Here is an 18,249-nt window from a genome sequence, read left to right as displayed (position 1 = left end):
TTTTTATTATATTATAATTTAAAAAAATAGCTAAAATGCGTATTTCAAATATCTTGAGAATGAATGCTTTAAAACTTTTTTGCAACCATTTGCAAAAAAGTTATGAAACAGCAAAATAAACATACGATTACTACGGTGTTTATAATTTTTTTTTAATTCTTTCAAAGCGTAGAAGTGAGTTTAAAGTACAAGCTAATTATTTACAAAAAAAATATTGATTATCATTTTAATGGTTATATTTTAATTAAAGATTATAAATATATTTTTTTGTAATTTACACGCGTGAAAGTAGACTAATACAGTACTGTAGTTAAAATTTTCACTCGGAGCGACGACCGGCCGCGCAACGTACACTTTTAATAAATAATGTAATGCTGCGTGTCAGTCGCTTCGAGTGAACATTTTAGTTCCGACTCTGTATCAGGCCTATTTTTGCGCTAAAAATTACAAAAAAAAAGTATTTTTAATCTTTGATTAAAATATAACCATTGCACTAATTTTTGACATTCTTTGTGAGTAATTAGTTTGTACCATAGACTAACATTTAAGCTTTGAAACAATTAAAACAAATTATAAACAACGGAGAAATCGTATATTTATTTTGCTGTTTCATAACTCTTTTGCAAATGGTTGTAAAATTTTTTTAAAGCAGTCGTTTTCAAGACCTATGAAATACGCATTTTAAGTATTTTTTAAAATTAGAATATAATAAACAATTTCTATGAAATGTTAATTTGTTTATAACATTTTTTTTAAACATTTAAAGGTTATGCAAAAAAATGAAAAAATTTATATTTTGTCGACAAAATATTAAATAGGCATCACACCTTTATAATCTTTCTAAGTTTGATCAATGTCTCATGATTATTTTGGTGGTTATTGCGACTGTAAATTGTTAATTAACAATTGAATTGTTGCTAAAATATTCGTTTCATTTTCACCAGCTCCTGAATTTATAATCTATACCAAAAAAGCTTTTATTTCACCAAGCTATATAATTATTGATAAATAATTACTGGCCCAAAAAATTTATTTGAAAATTCGAGATTTTGTTGGGAAAACCCACATTTTCCGAGGAAAATTTTCATCGGAGCAAATCGGGAAAAACTTGCCACTATGTAGAATTAAATTGGGGTGAATTTTTATTTAAGTGTTTTTGGTGTAAAGCTAAAATCTTCGGAGTTATAGAGCAATAATTGAAAGAAATACGATTTGTCGGCGCCATTTTGTTTATAAAAAAAGTAGCACACTATCTGCGGACTTTGCATACCTATATTAATAATATGTAGGATCTTATAATTCGATTCCAGTAATAAAATTGCTGGTAAATAACCTTTCTTTGTACTTTACTAATTAGACCAGCGTATTATAACTATTTTTTTTGTCAAAATTTAAAGATTATGCAAAAAAAAGAAAAATTTATATTTTGTCGATAAAATATTAAATAAGCATCTCATCTTTATAATCTTTATAAGTTTGATCAATGTATCATTATTATTTTGGTTATTATTGCGATCGTAAATTGTTAATTATCAATTGAATTGTTGCTAAAATATTCGTTTAATTTTCACCGGCTTCTGGAATTACAATCTATACCAAGAAAGCTTTGATGTCACTAAGTTATTTAATTATTGATTAATAATTACTTACCTAAAACTTTATTTGAAAATAAGAGTTTTTGTTGGGAAAACCCGCATTTTCCGTGGAAAATTTTCGTCGAAGCAAATCGTAAAAAGCATGTCTCTATGCAAAATTTAATTGCGGTGAATTTTTATTTGGGTGTTTTTGTTGTAAAATTATAATCTTCGGAGTTAAAGAGCAATAATTGAAAAAAATACGATTTGTCGGCGCCATTTTGTTTATAAAAAAAGTAGCACACTATCTGCAGACTTTGCATACCTATATTATTAATATATACGATCTTATAATTCCATTCCAACAATAAAATTGCTGGTAAATAACTTTTCTATGAATTTTGCTAATTAGCCCAGAGTAATAGGCGCTTGCAGTGTATTAGCGTATCTGCGTATGAGATTATTTTCGGAAAATATGTAGATTATTTAGCGATTTAATTTTTTTAGAACTAAGAGGTACGGGCCACTCCGGGGTCCGGGCCGCTGGGTGCCCGCCCCAAGCGCCCAGTGGATAAACCGGCACTGACATAACACTACGTTAAGTAATAAAAAACATCTTCTATACTAGATAACAGCATGGAAGTGAGAAGACTTAAAGGAGACAAACCCTTAGACTTACCAAAGAGATTTAATTAGTAAATTGTTTAGAATATACAGTCCCTGGCCATATTATTATGACCACCTATGAATTTTTACAAAAATCAACTATTCCACTAGGTACGTTGTGTTTAAAATATGTTTTTAAATTTTATTTTGTTATGAAATACATATTTATATTTTTTTAATATTTTGTTCAACTTCTTACCTTAATCAGATGGAAAATATTTGGAAGCTTTTAAAACGAGAAATTTCCGATGAAAAGGTCACTAACGAAATTGTTTTGATTAAAGGACTAATATATCGTTGAAACCACAATGACAAGTTAAAGCAAAAAAAAATTAACTGCATTCAAAGTATGTCAAGACGGGTACTAGCGGTAATCAAAGTTAAAGGGGCTCAGCAAAATATTGCAAAAATAAAAATATGTGATATTTATAAATGTTTTATTGGTGTTTATTATTAAATATTTAATAATAAACAGCAATAAACCAGGGTTAGAGTCCGCTCTAACTTTGATTACCGCTAGTACCCGTCTTGGCATACTTTGAATGCAGTTAAATTTTTTTTGCTTTAATTTGTCATTGTGGTTTCAACGATATATTAGTTCTTTAACCAAAACAATTCCGTTAGTGACCTTTTCATCGGAAATTTCTCGTTTTAAATGCTCCCAAATATTTTCCATCTGATTAGTTTAACAAGATATTAAAAAAATATAAATATGTAATATTTTCAAATATTTTATTGCTGTTTATTATTAAATATATTATAATTAATGAATAACATTAACATAGCATAACAAAATTAAATTTAAACATCATATTTCAAACAAAACGTACTTAGTGGAATAGTTGATTTTTATAAAAATTCATACGTGGTCATAATAATATGGCCAGGGACTGTAAGATAACCATTTATTATAAGGTTAAATTTAATCAGGAAGGATTAGGTAGCACTAACAGGTAATATTCGCTAAACTTAATTTCTCGTTGATTGAATTATCCTCAGATGGAAAATAAATAACAAATGAAAACAATCCAAATTATAACTGTCAGTCCAATAAATCTTTAAAAATAAAATGAAAATGTTACTACCTGTCCGACACGATAACAGATCTTTTCCTTCTTCCTTCTAGAGACTGAGATTTATCTCTGGTGGAGAATTCGTTATCGCTGGATGTATCTAATGTTTCCTGCTGTCTTGATAACATTTCATCAGGAAACAGGTCAGTATCCAGACTTCTAGGTCCAAATGAAGGTTCGTTGATATTTCTTGGACCGTGTGGGAATTTGTCCTTTGCAGGTAATGGAAATACTTCCTATAATAAATAGAGGTGTTAGTAACAGCATAACGATTTTGGTAGCCAGTTTTTTTTTGTTCAATATTAAAAAAAGATTTTATATACAATTATTATCTATATCCTTTATATTATTAAATATATTACTTTTTCTATGGATGCTATGCAATGTGCAACTTCTCTCACTACTTACATGCATTCAAAACGAACAATTTCTCAGGCAGTGAGAAAAGTCGGCCATTGCAGTGAGAGAAATCGATATAAAATGATATAAAAAACGTAAAAAATGCCTTTATATAGGGTGAGGCAGATAACTGGCCTATTAGAAATATCTCGAGAACTAAAGGCAACAGAATCATGAAAATTGGAATAAAGGAGTTTTGAAGGATGATCTATCAAATGAAAATATTTTCATCTCTGTGCAACTTCCGGTTATACTGGAAGTTGCTTATAACTTCGTTTTTTTTAATGGGACAAACTGTTTATTTTTACATTTTTGGATTCTTCTCAATACCTTCTTTCTTAACATATGAGGTTTTGTAATATTGTACAGGGTAGTTTAAGAGATATTTACGTTTTTCTATTAATATCGTAGCAATATTCACACCCTGTAGAATTGTTTTACATTAGAAACTCTGCTCACATTAAAGTGATTTTTAATATATTCTACTATTGTTGAGAATCATTATTACAGCTAATTTTGAAATTTTAGTATACAGGGTTGGTCGAAACTCGGAATGAATATCTTCTGAGTTTTCTTAAATGGAACACCCTGTATTTTAGTATTGTAATGAAATGATGTTTCCTGGTCCTTTTTTATTTTATAACTATTCCCTATACCTAACTGCTTTAATTTGTGAGTGATTGGTGATTAAAGCTAAACATTAATTGCAACAAAAAATACGTAAAATTTTATAAGGTTGGCCGTGAAAATATTCAATCACAAACAATTTTTCAGAAATAAATACATATTAATCCAGACTGATCATTAAAATTACCAATAATGGTTTAGCTATCAAACTACCTACGTAGTTAAGATTGTTGGTGCGATTAACAATTAAGCACAAATTAAAGCAGTTAGGTATAGGGAAGGCTTACGAAATAAAAAAGTACCATAAAATATCATTTATGATAATACTAAAATACAGGGTGTTCCATTTAAGAAAACTCAGAAAATACTGATTCCGAGTTTCGACCAACCCTATATACCAAAATTAAAAATTTAGCTTTACTAATGATTCTTAACAATAGTAAACTATATTACAAATCATTTGAACGTAAGTAGAGTTTTAGATGTCAAACTACTACAATTCTACAGGGTGTGAATGTTGCTAAGAAATTAATAAAATATCTTAATTATATTTTAAAACGCCCTATATAACATTACAAAACTTCATATTTTAAGAAAGAAGACATCAAAGAGAATCCAAAAGTGTAAAAATTTCGGTATATCCGGAAGTAGCAAATAGATGAAAATATTTTCATGAAACAAATGACTCTTCAAAAACCCCTTAATTCAAATTTTCATGATTCTGTTGCCTTTAGTTCTCGAAGTATTTCTAATAGGCCCTTTATTTGTCTCACCCTGTATAGTTGTAGGCTGCTATATGTCCGCTATAATTATAGTATGATTGCTAACACCGGGCATATACTCAAAGGAGATCGGCATTAGCTGGTCATGTTTTTGTAGGTTACCTACACAGCCTAGAATATTTTTATCGCAGTTGCAGACGAACGGTCAGGAATAAACAATTGCAGGATACGACATAAAAATACCGATACCAATACTGAAAAACTGTTCTGTTCTGTTCAATATATATTTAGAAAGAATTTTTTAGGGCTCTTAAAAATATGGAAAAAGAAATTGAAGTCAGCTGAAAGAATTAAAGGCTTTAAAAAATGCTTTGCTTTATAGGCTGATAACGTGACTAACAGGGACTAAAACAGAATTAATTTATATCACACAATTTGTATCAAAGGTAATACTTTTGTTCACACCAATCTTATCGAGTTTTCAAGTTTCAATGCCATAGCTGTCGAATAACAGCCGATCTTATTTTTAGAGTACGAACGGGAATAACAAATAGCGCATCAGAGCATATTAATTTATTAAACTGAAAATTTTTTGCTCAATTAGAAATCCAATGAAATCAATTAATTTGTGGTCATCTGATTGAATACATCCAATAAAACCAACATTATACTGAAAACAGATCCCATGGGCTGTTTTCACTCAATCATGTAGCTATGGATACCTACATTTCGTTTCATTTCGATTTTGATATTTCAAATATTCAATATTTCAAAATGTCACGATTTGGTTGTAATACTGATGAGAATATTAATGAAATTATCGAATCAAATATACCAAAGAAAATTAATTTTTTTACAGTAAATTTTTCTAATTGTTCCTTTGTTAATTGCAGATTTAAATAAATTGTTTCTGCTCTGTATTTTTTTTTTTCATAACCAGCAAAAAATTTTCTATCCGAATAACCCTCGAACATTGATAAATGCTCAAAAATGTTTTAACAACTTTCTCAAGCTTGTTGCTTACGGGCAACAGACCTCCGCCTACGGCGTCGGTCTGTTTCCAAGCAACAAGCTTTCGAAATCTGTTATAAAATTTTTTCGAACAATTATCAATGTCCTTGGGTTATTACTACTGAAAATAGTTTCTATCCTTGTGGAATCACTACTCACCGGAGGTACCGCAGACAGGATACAATTAGCGTCTCTTTGCAAAGACAATGAAGTGGACTTTTCAAAGTAACAAGACATTCACTCAACACATACACTACACATTACGCTAGGTATCTGATTGCAAAAATGCACTGTACCATGCCAATGGACATTAGATGTCGATTCATTAAGTTAAAGGAAAAAAAAACAGTATCTCTCTCAAAACAAAAAATTTCTGTCAACGATATGATATTTTTTTATAAATATTCTCCAACAGTAGTTTCCAAAAATAGATTATAATATCGAAAATTTTGTGTGATGCATAACTTTTGAAATTATCTGTATATCAACGAACATTTTAACGAAAATACTCATAACATTCACCACTTTTGAAGTATTTGCCTTAAAATAATATCTAAAAATTGTCTTTAGGTAAAATTGAATTATTGATTTCCGTGTTTACCATAATACCAAAACCAGCTGTTACAACTTGTTGCGGTGTGTATTAATGCGTGAAACGAAGCAAATTCTATCAAGCCAACCCAGCGAGAAAATTGGCGTAAAATACGCGAATAATAAGCCAGTGGTTATACAGATTTATTAGTGTTAGAGTTTCTAGACTCAACCGTAAAATATAATTAAGATAGGAAGTGGTTGAACGTCGAATATGTATATGAATTTTACGAAATAAAAAGCAGATATCGAGCACTGAATTTTATTTAATATTGCCTAAGTATATTTTCTCCACCTAGAGCTTCTTCAGGGGCATTTCATAAAAAGGGGGAAGGTATCCTCGACTGCCATTAACATTTGTCTTCAGTGGTGGCAACTTAAATTAACATATAACAAACAAATACTTCACATATACTACACGAAGGACAGACAGATAAATCCGAGGGCCGGTACTTAGGTACTTCTACATTTTGTACCTCCATCTTTAACCCGGCACCTGCCACGTCGCTTTGCAAGGCGCCAACTGCCACGTGGGGTGCTCACAGCACCTCTTAAAAATTTTCTGCGATCTACTTGTTTAAAAAACAAAATAATGTGTTGAGTAACACAAGAATATAAATAAACATGTTTTATTAACTTATTAGCCACTAATATGTTATAAAAGTTAAAAAATAAAATGAAAAAGGTGTTATAAGCAAATTAGCAAGTACCAAGCCATAATAAATGAAGTCAAGTAAAATATCTAAAAAAATTAAGATTTAGCGAGTATAGAGTCTATATTAATAATTTAAATCAGGTACTTCAATAAAAAATGTAAATTTGACCTGTTTATCAAAAATACAAAAAAAATTAAAAACTTTAAGTGCCACATGATGACACCCCAATTCGACTTTAGAGCTATAAGTTCAGAATGACACTAAATAACCACTTCAAGCACTAACACATATATGCTATATAATATTATAGAAAGCTACTATGACGCACAGCACGGTTACCAAACTTGAAGTACCAAATATTTGATAAAAATGTGTTATGGGGTGCTGGTAGCACCCCACGTGGCAGGTGCCGGGTTAATAATGACATCTGAATAATAATGGTGAGAGTACCTATACAACATTGTCCAACTCCTCTTTGGATTTTGTGGTCTAAGTGTCCATTGTCTATTTTGAGTGTATACACTCCTTCTTTTCTTTTTTTTACTTATGAGGCCGATTCGGCACATACTGTTTGTCAAAAAGAAAATAAATTATTTATTTATTTTTATGTTGCAATACTGTGAGACCTACAAAACTAAACAGCAAAATAAAAGTAAAAAGAATAAAAATAAATTATTTCTGAAAGGGCCTAATAAACAGGGAGTCTTCCTCAGGGAGATATTAACAGAACTTCAACCACGATTTTCTGAGTCCTGCCCTTTGCAATACTGGAAGCTTAGAAAAGGTACTTACAAATTATGGAAAAATCCACGGGTTTCATATGACATTTTCCTGTGAAAATTAGATTTTCCATGAAGAAAAAAATGGGGAGTTGCGATGAATTCCTGAATCCTGCCATATCCATAGAATGACAGGATACTATGAATTTTATGAAGAAATTTTTTTGGGCAGGATGGTTGCAAAAGGACTAAGAGTGTATATGGATATACGAACATGTAATGAAAATAATGAAATTTTCATAATTTTCTGAGTCCTGCCAACTAAATAAATTAAACATAATTATTTGAAAATGATCGAAAAAATGTTGGCATGACGTCTAATAATGTTTAACTGCACTTGTGGAAAATTCTGTGGAAAATAGTGGAAAAATGGAGTCTTAAAATAAATTGTATTATAAAATAAATAATTTAAGTAGACATTATTCAAAATGGCAGGATATTTAGTTACACATTTTTTACTACACACAGTTTAAAATGTGCAAGAAAATTCGTGGAAAGTTACACTATTTTCTGAGTCATGCCATTTTGGACATATCTTAAAAATGTTAATATAAAGCTATTTACAAAGAGGCAGGATGGTTGTGTAGTTATTTCGTATATAAAAATAAAATTTTAAGTCAGTAAAATCATTGCAGGTTGTTATACAAACATATTCATACCACCACAATTTTCTGAGTCATGCCATGTCAAGTATGCTTTAAAAACACTAATTTAAAACCGTTTACAACGTGGCAGGATAACCGCAAAGATATTTAACAAATAAAAATTAATTTTTATTTAAAAGAATCGCACGGTATTAAATATTATTTTCCTGAGTAATGTCTCGGATTTTTACACACGTTTTAAATCTAATACCAAACTGTAACCTATTTATTTTAAGCGATTAGATCATATTTGTATCTAAGTAAACGTAATAAAAGCAATAGGAAGAAAATCAATAATTTTACAATTAATTGGTTATAGTAGGGATTGTACCTATTATACAGGGTGTCCAGAAACTCTTCTAACAATCGAAGCCCGGAGACTCCTCAGATAATTTTAAGAAAATTTAACTTAATTCACCTCGTCCGAAAATGCTTCCCAAGGAAGATAGAGCTCCTTAAAGATGGCGTATTCTAACTAGTTTTTTTTTTAAATGGCTCCAAAACACTTCTATTTAGAAAAACGAAAACTGGTACATCTATTTATCTTCCAGGGATAAATCGATTCCATCATTTGTCAATTTTTAGTACCGGTCGTAGGCGCCCGTTTAGGGTAGGGAAACAGATATTTTATCGCATAACTTTTCTGTGTTAAGCTTTTAAACATTTTTGACACTGGATTATTAAACTATGGGGTATTCTTGTACTAAAAGCTACTCTTGCTTTAAGTCGGTAAGATACGCCGTGTTCTAGAAAAATCGATTTGAAAAATTTTTCGGTTTTTGAATTTGAAAAAAAAAATTAAAAAAAACTATTTAGAAAAACGAAAACTTGTAAGTTTATTTCTCTTTTAGTTTCTAGTATAGGTCATAGGCGTCCGTCTTGGGTAGATCAACGAAACCTCATAACTTGCTTTAATTGTTAAGCATTTTTGACAGTAGAGTAATAGATTATGAGGTATTCTAGTACTAAATGTTACTCTTGCTTTAAGTCGATAAATACACCGTTTGTTTTTTATTTTATTTTTTAATTTTTCTTAAATTTAAAATACGAAAAATTTTGAAATTGATTTTTCTAGAAAACGGTGCTTCCTACCGACTTAAAGCAAGAGTACCCTTTAGTACTAGAATACCTCTCAATTTAATAATATAGTGTCAAAAATGCTTAAAAGTTAAAGACAAAACAGTTATGCTATAAAATAACGGTTGCCCTACCCAAAACGGACTCCTATGACAGGTACTAAAGATTCGCAATTTATGGAATCGATTTATCTCTGGAAGATAAAAAGGCAGACCAGTTTTTGTCTATCGAAATGGAAGCGTTCTGCTCTAGCTCCCTTAGGAAACATTTTTGGATTATGTGAATTATGTTAAATTATCTTAAAATTATCTTAGGAATTTTAAAATGATATACAGGGTGTTCCATTAAAAAAAACACAGCCAATACGGGTAGCCCTGTATATTAGAAATTTATTTTAAATTATGATCCTCTCTTCGCCCCATGTTTTACCTAAATAACTTTTTTTCGTATCTCTTACGACAAACGAGTAATTGGACTTTGTCACACTAATGCCCCATCCTGTATACGAAATAAATATAAAACCATCCTGCCTCTTTGTAAATAGACTTATATTAATATTCTTGAAAAATATGCAAAATGGCATGACTCAGAACATCGTGGAATTTTTTACGAATTTTCTTACAAATCTAGGACTCCTGCCGTCGAACAAGAACCGTCTACCTTCCTGCCGAGTACCGAAAAAGTATTGATTGCATTTGAGTATTATAGCTTTTTAAAGTCAGGACTCAGAAAATCACGGAATCAGGGTAAAAATTTTGCGCATAATTTTCCAAGGGACAAGTATACTTAAAGAGTAGGAGACGTCATGCCAACATTTTTTTGATCATTTTGAAATAAATATATTTAATTCATTTAGTTGGCAGGACACAGAAAATCATGAAAATTTCAATATTTTCCTTACATGTTTGTATACATATATACTCCGTTAGCCCGTTTGCAACCCTCCTGCCCAAAAAATGTTCTTCTTAAAATCCATAGTATCCTGTGATTCTACGGATATGGCAGGACTCAGAAATTCATCGCAAAACGCTATTTTTCTTTTTTGGGAAAATCTACTTTTTACAGGAAAATGTCATAAGAAATTTGTGGATATTTCCACAAATTGTAATTACCTCGGCTACCCTTCCACTATTGCAAAAGGCAGGACTTAAAAAATCGTGGCTGAACTACTGTATAATATCTCCCGGTCTATAAGTGCAATTTCGGCCATTTTCTTTTTGTTATGTTAAATTAATTATTATTTGTCCAAATCCTAGCGTTTGGTACAGAAAAGAACTAAATTCGATTATTCCTTACTTTTTGGAAACAAAAAGAGGCTATTTGCAAAGCCTTAGCCAAAAATAAATAAACAGGAATTTTTCGTCAACATAATGAATTCCTGAAAGACCAAGAAATCCAAAGACAATGCAACTTAATAGAGCTGAAAACCATTTTGTTTTCGATTTTGTTTTAAACTCTGCAGATATGTTTTATATCTAAAAAACTCTAACATGAAGTAAAAACCACTTCTATGTAATTGGTATATTTATTAAAATCTAAAAAATCCCAATGGATTGAATAAAATGTGTCCAATTCAGAACGTTTTCAGACCTATCGGTCCATCATCAGTGAATCTACAATAAAATAAGTAATCACACTATTAAAATTGAAAGATGGTTGAAATTTTGAAAGTTAGAAAAGTGTGGTTATGATTACTTACTTGAATACTTGCTAAATAGCCCCAGAACCAAACAATGATTGAATTTATAATTCGATCTACATTATTTAAAAGTAATATTAAACAGGCTAAACGCCGATGTTACAAGATATAACGTCCGGGAACATGGTGAAACCCTACCAGGAAACTTAAGCAACCATCTTAGGCCAACGCTTACTATAAAGTGTCAACAGTGTGTAAGGAACTGTCTGGAGTGACATTGACAGTTGAGAAAAAGGTAGTCGATTTTCAAAGGTTATTAACAAAAGGTCATGATCCAAAACAATGATAATATGATAAAGATTTTAATATCTGAAAATGTCTAACATTTTAAATCTATTGTTTTTTGAAAAGAAAATTGTGATTTACAAAATTTATTTAGAATATAAAAATTATTTTATGTTGACTGTATACTATAACATTAAATTGATCAAATTGATAAAAAGGAAGTATGAGCTGCTATTAATAATGATGAACAAAAGATAAAAACAGGTGATGGTGAGAGAGGAGAAAGAATAAATATTAGTTGGAATATTATTGTACAAATGAATTACTAGGTAGGCAAGTTATTTAAATCTATATTGTATTGGTGGTTGTATATGTAAATTGGAAAGTTATTGTTATTTAAATGTAAATGGAAATTGTTAAAAAAATGGATTTGAGTTAGGATACAGTCAATATACTTAGTAGTATGAAATATGTAAATGAAGAAGATTGTAATTATTATGAGATGTTTTTTTAAAAAATTTTGAGAGAATTCTTGTGACAAAGTGGGGGTATGTGAAATTGGAGATAAAGAAATGTATGATTATAGCTGAGTCCAGTTGATACAAGAATGAAATTAAAATGAAATTAATATTGAAAATGAACTTAATAAAATAAAATTAGTAAAACAAAGTAAGAAAACGAATATTGATATAATTTAATTGTAATAATAATGGGTCTGAATGTGAGAACTGAAATTAAAAGATGAAATGTTAATTGGAGAAGTAAAAAATAAAAAATATATTTGGAAACAGTCAAAGACAAAAAGTAGAGGGCTGTGGTGTAAGGGAGAAAGGCAAGTGTAATAAGGAAATGGGAGGGATTGAGAAATGATGGAGTGTGGAATTTAAACTGAATGAAATAATGAAATGAAAGAGAAGTGAGAAGATAGTAGGGTGAATTAATTAGGTTAAGGTTAGTAAGGGGTTCATCATAACCTTAACCTAATTAATTCACCCTACTATCTTCTCACTTCTCTTTCATTTCATTATTTCATTCAGTTTAAATTCCACACCCCATCTTTTCTCAATCCCTCCCTTTTCCTTATTACACTTGCCTTTCTCCCTTACACCACAGCCCTCTACTTTTTGTCTTTGACTGTTTCCAAATATATTTTTTATTTTTTACTTCTCCAACTAACATTTCATCTCTTAATTTCAGTTCTCACATTCAGACCCATTATTATTACAATTAAATTATATCAATATTCGTTTTCTTACTTTGTTTTACTATTTTTTTTATTCAGTACAGACATTTTCAATATTAATTTCATTTTAATTTCATTCTTGTATCAACTGGACTGAGCTATAATCCTACATTTCTTTATCTCCAATTTCACATACCCCCACTTTGTCGCAAGAATTCTCTCAAAATTTTTTAAAAAACATCTCGTAATAATTACAATCCTTTTCATTTACATATTTGATACTACTAAGTATATTGACTGTATCCTAACTCAAATCCATTATTTTAAAAATTTCCATTTACATTTAAATAACAATAATTTTCCAATTTACATACAAAACCACCAATAAAATATAGATTTAAATAACGTGCCTACCTAATAACTCATTTGTACAATAATATTCCAACTAATATTTATTCTTTCTCCTCTCTCACCATCACCTGTTTTTATCTTTTGTTCATCATTATTAATAGCAGCTCATACTTCCTTTTTATCAATTTGATCAATTTAATGTTATAGTATACAGTCAACATAAAATAATTTTTATATTCTAAATAAATTTTGTAAATCACAATTTTCTTTTCAAAAAACAATAGATTTAAAATGTTAGACATTTTCAGATATTAAAATCTTTATCATATTATCATTGTTTTTGATCATGACCTTTTGTTAATAACCTTTGAAAATCGACTACCTTTTTCTCAACTGTTAATGTCACTCCAGACAGTTGCTTACACACTTTTGACACTTTATAGTCAGCGTTGGCCTAAGATGGTTGCTTAAGTTTCCTGGTAGGGTTTCACCATGTTGCCGGACGTTATATCTTGTAACATTGGCGTTTAGCCTGTTTAATATTACTTTTAAATAATGTAGATCGAATTATAAATTCAACCATTGTTTGGTTCTGGGGCTATTTAGCAAGTATTCAAGTAAGTAATCATAACCACACTTTTCTAACTTTCAAAATTTCAACCATCTTTCAATTTTAATAGTGTGATTATTTATTTTATTCTAGATTCATTAATGATGAACCGATAGGTCTAAACGTTCTAAATTGGACACATTTTATTCAATCCATTGGGATTTTTTAGATTTTAATAAATATACCAATTACATAGAAGTGGTTTTACTTCATGTTAGAGTTTTTTAACTATATGGTATACAGCAGCCAACCTAGGGAACTTCCGTTTTTGTTTTTATATCTAAGTTTTAAGTTATAATATTTCTTTAATTTTGCTTAAAATATATTTTTGTGGCTGTTTTTCTCAATAAAATTACTTTAGTAGAGAATTATATAAAAACCTAAAAAATTAAATTTGTTTTATGAAATGTATATTTCTGAAAGTTAATTTTTTTTTAAAATTCGTTCAATAATGAAAATCGAAAATTTTAGATTGATTTACGTAATATACACCTTTAATCGAACCATACTAATGAAAAAAGAATAAAAATTTGAAAAAATCAAGAGGTGCAAAAATAAACAACATTTTTCTCGTTTTCTTAAAACTTCCTAATAACACTTAGTTCCTTTAAAAAATAATTGATTCAAGTAAAGTACTTGTTCAGACTTGTTACTCTTTCGCCAAAAATCAAAACAAAATTCCTTCTTCTGTGACACGCTCATGGAGAGTATACGACTTGTGATTAATGTAGTAGAAACAATAATATTTTATACCTTCTATGGCAATAATGTGTGGGAACAAACGTTTATTGGCCCATAGAATTTTAGATAATAATGTTATGCGAGCCAATTATATATTCTTAAGATTTAATTACGATTTAATGCAATTTGTGTCACAAAAGTATTCGAAGATCGTTGAAGTATTTCAGAACGAATTTTAATTTGAATAAGTATTAATAAAATTTAGATAATAAATTTTGAGGTGTAGAAATATTAAATTATTAATGAGTCATTTTGGTAATTAGTCATTTTATTAAAGATCTCGTCGTATATTATAAAACGTGTCTTGTTATATTAATGGCGTAGGGATACCTTTTAGAGTTATTTGCGAGTGAATACGTTCATTTTTATCAAAAAAAAACATGTTTTGGACGGTTTTTCGCAGATAACGCAAAAAGTAAGTATTTCTGCGAAAAAATATTGAAAAAAATGGTTTATGCATGAGGTCTGTAGACCCAGTAGAAGCAGAGTTGTAGCTAATGAAAAGTAGGTTCTTCTTCGTCAAATTCCAAATCGAATATTTCAATTTGAAATAAACCAAAAACCGAGCACTTTACGGGGAAAATTCGTTTCAACTTTTTAAAAGTGTTTAAAAAAGGTTTATTTTTGTTTTAAAAAAAAAACTTCTAGCATCAAAAGTAAGTGAGTTACGCTCAAAATATTGTTGGTCCTTTTTATTTTTTGGTAAAAAAATCGCGAAAATCACCCTCTAATTAGCTTCCCAAATAAAATTAATCGTTACCGCTTCACAAGTTACTTTACTTATGTATTTTTTATATCATCTATTAGTTTCATTGGTTCAAATTGCTCATTTTTGAAAAAAATTGTGTTTAAAATAAAACATTTTTTTTTATTTTGAAAAAAAAAATGGAATTTTTTATGGAATTTATTAGTAATACCAAAAATCTCAAAAAATAAAAAAAGTACATTTTGCTTTTCTGAATATTTTTGATTTTTTGTTTTCTTGTTACACAAAAATTGGTTATGCTATGGCTGTTTAAATTTGCCTAAACTCGTGATTAGTTACTCGTTCAAGCCATTGTAACTACATCTTTTTCAAAAATAAGCACTTTGAACCGATGAAACTTACAGATCATATAAATAATAGATACATAAGCAAAGTAACTTGTCAAGTGATAATGATAAAATTTATTTGTGATGCTAATTAGGGAGAGATTTTCGCGATTTTTTACCAGAAAATAAAATGGACCAATAATATTTTGAGTGTAACTCACTTACTTTTAATGTTAAAAGTTTTTTTAAAAAACAAAAATAAACCTTTTTTAAACACTTTTAAAAAGCTAACATGAATTTTCCCCGAAAATTGCTGCTCCGTTTTTGAGTTATTTCACATTAAAATATTCGATTTAGAATTTGATATTTTTCAATTTTTTATAAGCTATATTTTTGCTAAGAATATTTTTTCGATAAAATAATTTTTGAGATATCTCACTCGCAAATAACTCGAAAAGTATTGACTTAGTGAAAAAACTCTATAGATCAAAAGTTGTTTAGAATTAGTCATTTTATCCAATTCCGGTCTTATTTTGAATATATATTTTCCACCTTCGAGAGAGGGGTATTCCCCTCCATTTTTGTAAAATGGAGGGGAGGTAGAATTGTAAACTTTTTCTTATACAATAATAGACAATTTCAACTACCCATTCCCAAATTTTCATTATTGCTTTATTTTTTTTGGGGTCGGATTTTTCTTTGATCGGGCTAATATTAATGTAAGTAAAACTTAATCGGTATTGAGTCTACGTAATAGGCCCTAAACGTAATAGGTCTTAAACCATTCAAATTTATTACCTCCCTCATAAGACTTTTTTATTCAGTTATTCATGTTGAGTCGGACAACTTTTCTATTTCGGAAAATTTTCGGGATTTCTAAACTTTGGTGCGTCTGACAACTAGACTACCCTTAAGTCTGACAATATTACCAGTTAGTTATAAATATTCCTATCAAACAATCCTGCAAAAATTAACTGCCATGGTATAAATTTTATGACTCATTATGATGCGTGCACTTTCCACCCCTATGGAGGGTGCACTATGGAGTCGTATATGATGATTTTTTTGCAGGATCGTTTGATAAAAATGCTTACAATTTATTGGTAATATTGTCTGACAAATTTTTAAGTGTACTCTATTTGTCGGACTCACCAAAGTTTAGAAACCTCTATATTTACGAAACGCCCCCTCCCAAAAAATTTCCGAAGTAAAAAAGTTGTCGACTCAACATGAATAACTAAATAAAAAAAAGTTTTATGAGGAAGGTAATAAATATTTTCAGCCCAAATGGGCCTAAGGAATATAGACGCAATCCTAAACCTGATAGAAGTTTACGCCTGAACAAAAAACAGAGACAAAGAGAAAATCGATCAATTGTATCACGCCTTAAAAGGGGCGCCGGGACCAAAGAAGACTTAGCAGGTCACTTTCATAATGAAAGAATTTACTTGGTGTCAAGAGCGAAGATTTAATAATAACTAATGCTCTTCCTCCATTAGCCCCGCGTAGACTATACATCATGATAACCAGGGCCCCCGTAACCGGACGTGCAACGCGTGCAGCGCACGCGGCCGTAACCCCAAAGGGGCGCCAAACCGAAGGTTTGGTAAATAAGGAATATTTATTTTAAATGAGATAATCATTTTTCATATACAATTTTAGTTATTTCATGAACAGCTAGAGAAATCTCAAAAATCAAATATTGTGTTTTTACTGGAAAAATAATTATTCCCGTCCTGAAATATTGAACTTACTCCGTCAAAAATATGTTACATTTTGTTGTTCCTTCCTATTTTTTTCTTTGAAGTAGATTGAATTAGGCTTGGCATACCATCAAACCGATTTTATGTCTAAAGCGACACTCAAGATAGTCAAATAAACATCAAATCAGGCTCCTTGACAAGTAGAAACATAAATTAACACCCATAAAACGCAACTTAGCAGTTTTACTCCAACAAAAACACAATTAGCTGGATCAAGCAATTTTACTCGTATACAGTGAATCTTATTATGAATTATGATTATGTATTTGACTTAGTATCTGTTCCCTTCTCGTCTATGCTTTTATTAGGCACAAACATTATTTACTGTTACTGGTGAACGGGTGGTTTCCTGCAGTGAAAGGTTTAAAATTTTATTTTATATTGGTGTTAATAATTACTTACGACTATTATTGCAATATCCGTTGGGTTTGTTTTATCCTGATTTTAAACTTTTGTTTTCGTGTAAAAAATGTTGGACAATCTTTTTTATTTGTTGTTATTTTAAGTGGTGTAAAAATTAAATTAATTGTGAAAATTTTAAGTATCATAATCATTGTATAGAATAATAATAATTCATTTTAAATAGTTATAATCGGGTTTCCTCTAATAAAATCCACAATTTACAATTTATTTTGAAAAAAAAAAAAGAAAATAATTAAGACATTGTGTCTGCGTAACTTGGAACCATATGGGAAACTTTTTTATTATTAATTTTACGGAAAAAATTTATTTTTCATAAAATGCTTTGCATAGTACATAAACTAAAATGCAACTAAATATAAAATTGTGTCAATCTTATGAGTATCAAAAATATGAATTTCGATCA

At 29.6% G+C, this 18,249-nt stretch overlaps 1 protein-coding gene across 3 annotated transcripts in view; it reads right to left on the bottom strand.

Moving 5' to 3' along the window:
* LOC126884417 (uncharacterized) overlaps window positions 1-18,249 on the bottom strand; it is a 592,334-nt gene that overhangs the window by 67,059 nt on the left and 507,026 nt on the right. For all 3 annotated transcript variants that reach the window (XM_050650324.1, XM_050650330.1, XM_050650336.1), the window contains exon 7: window positions 3,326-3,549. In XM_050650324.1, the coding sequence (XP_050506281.1) occupies window positions 3,326-3,549 (224 nt within the window). The remainder of the gene's footprint in view (window positions 1-3,325; window positions 3,550-18,249) is intronic.

The sequence above is a fragment of the Diabrotica virgifera genome, chromosome 1, assembly GCF_917563875.1.
Source record: "Diabrotica virgifera virgifera chromosome 1, PGI_DIABVI_V3a".
In the NCBI taxonomy this organism is placed as follows: Eukaryota; Metazoa; Arthropoda; class Insecta; order Coleoptera; family Chrysomelidae; genus Diabrotica; species Diabrotica virgifera.
The sequence above is the reverse complement of the archived record's forward strand: the minus strand, read 5'-3'. Positions and strand labels throughout refer to the sequence as shown.